At 56.9% G+C, this 932-nt stretch overlaps 1 protein-coding gene across 1 annotated transcript; it reads right to left on the bottom strand.

Moving 5' to 3' along the window:
- Positions 1-162: 162 nt before the first annotated feature.
- LOC119585505 (serine/threonine-protein kinase shk2-like) lies at positions 163-915 on the bottom strand. The gene is made up of 2 exons (XM_037934149.1): positions 710-915; positions 163-616 (listed from the first exon to the last, which is right to left on the bottom strand). Exons 1-2 carry the CDS (start codon positions 913-915, stop codon positions 163-165), a joined length of 660 nt encoding a protein of 219 aa, XP_037790077.1.
- Between the last annotated feature and the right edge of the window lie 17 nt (positions 916-932).

Below are 932 nucleotides of genomic sequence, written 5' to 3'. Positions count from 1 at the left end.
GTATAAATATATATTTTTTTATTATGTTTTATACCTTTTTTATCTTTTCATATTTATCTTTTTTATATCTTTTTTTATTTTATTTATCTTTTTTTTTTTTTAACTTCAATTACAACTAAAAATGTCCTGCCGCCAGTCCTGCGGCAGGAGAGGGACTCCCGATCAGTGGCAGCTGTTGAGGCGCTTGATGGCGGCGGACAGGGCGGGCCTCTTGCAAGGCTTTGCGCTCTGCATCTTCCACGCCAGGCGCCTGAGCTCTCTGGAGGGCCGGGCCATCTCGTCGCAGATCTGCCCCAGCATGAAGCCGACCGAGAACACGTCGGAGGCTGTGGTGCTCGTGCCGTCGCCCAGGATTTCGGGCGCCAAGTAGTCGTTGGAGCTGGCGCTGTAGCCGGCGTTCTGGCCAGGGCGGCAGGCGTTGCCGAAGTCGATGATGCTCACGCGCCCTGTGGCCTCGTCCACGACCACGTTGTCGTCCATCAGGTCGTTGTGAATATAGCCTTTGTCGTGCACCTCCTGGACGGCCACGCACAGCCGCAGGCTCAGGCGGACCAGCTCCTTGTCAGACAGCTTCGAGTTCTCCAACACCTTCCCCAGGGTGTTGCGGCCCACGAAGCTGCACACGATGGCCGTAGGGCTGGAACAGATGCCCAGGGCCCTGGGGCTCCCCCCGGCACCGTCCACCTCCTTCAGGATCCTAAACTCTTACTTGAAGTGTTCGAACGACACTCCGGAATGGGCCAGCTTGAGCACGGCGTCGCCCTCGCCCCAGCGGACGAGCAGCGCCTTGCCGTTCGCTCCCTCGCCCAGAGTCTCCTTAACACCGCTGCGGAGGACCTCCTCGAGCTGCTCGGCCTCGAGGACAAATTTCTCGCTTTCTTGCGCCATGGCACTCAGTGTCTTGTATCCGCTCATTGTGCTCTCTCGGAGAA

This window comes from Penaeus monodon, chromosome 19, assembly GCF_015228065.2.
Source record: "Penaeus monodon isolate SGIC_2016 chromosome 19, NSTDA_Pmon_1, whole genome shotgun sequence".
In the NCBI taxonomy this organism is placed as follows: Eukaryota; Metazoa; Arthropoda; class Malacostraca; order Decapoda; family Penaeidae; genus Penaeus; species Penaeus monodon.
Note: the sequence above shows the minus strand (reverse complement) of the source record. Positions and strands in the feature narration are given on the sequence as shown.

What these genes read in the sequence shown, in the direction of transcription:
- LOC119585505 (XM_037934149.1), bottom strand. Translation starts at nt 915, where the DNA reads ATGAGCGGATACAAGACACTGAGTGCCATGGCGCAAGAAAGCGAGAAA. An exon ending in GTGTCGTTCGAACACTTCAA is followed by an intron (nt 617 to 709) that starts GTAAGAGTTTAG and finishes CATCGTGTGCAG; the next exon opens with CTTCGTGGGCCGCAACACCC.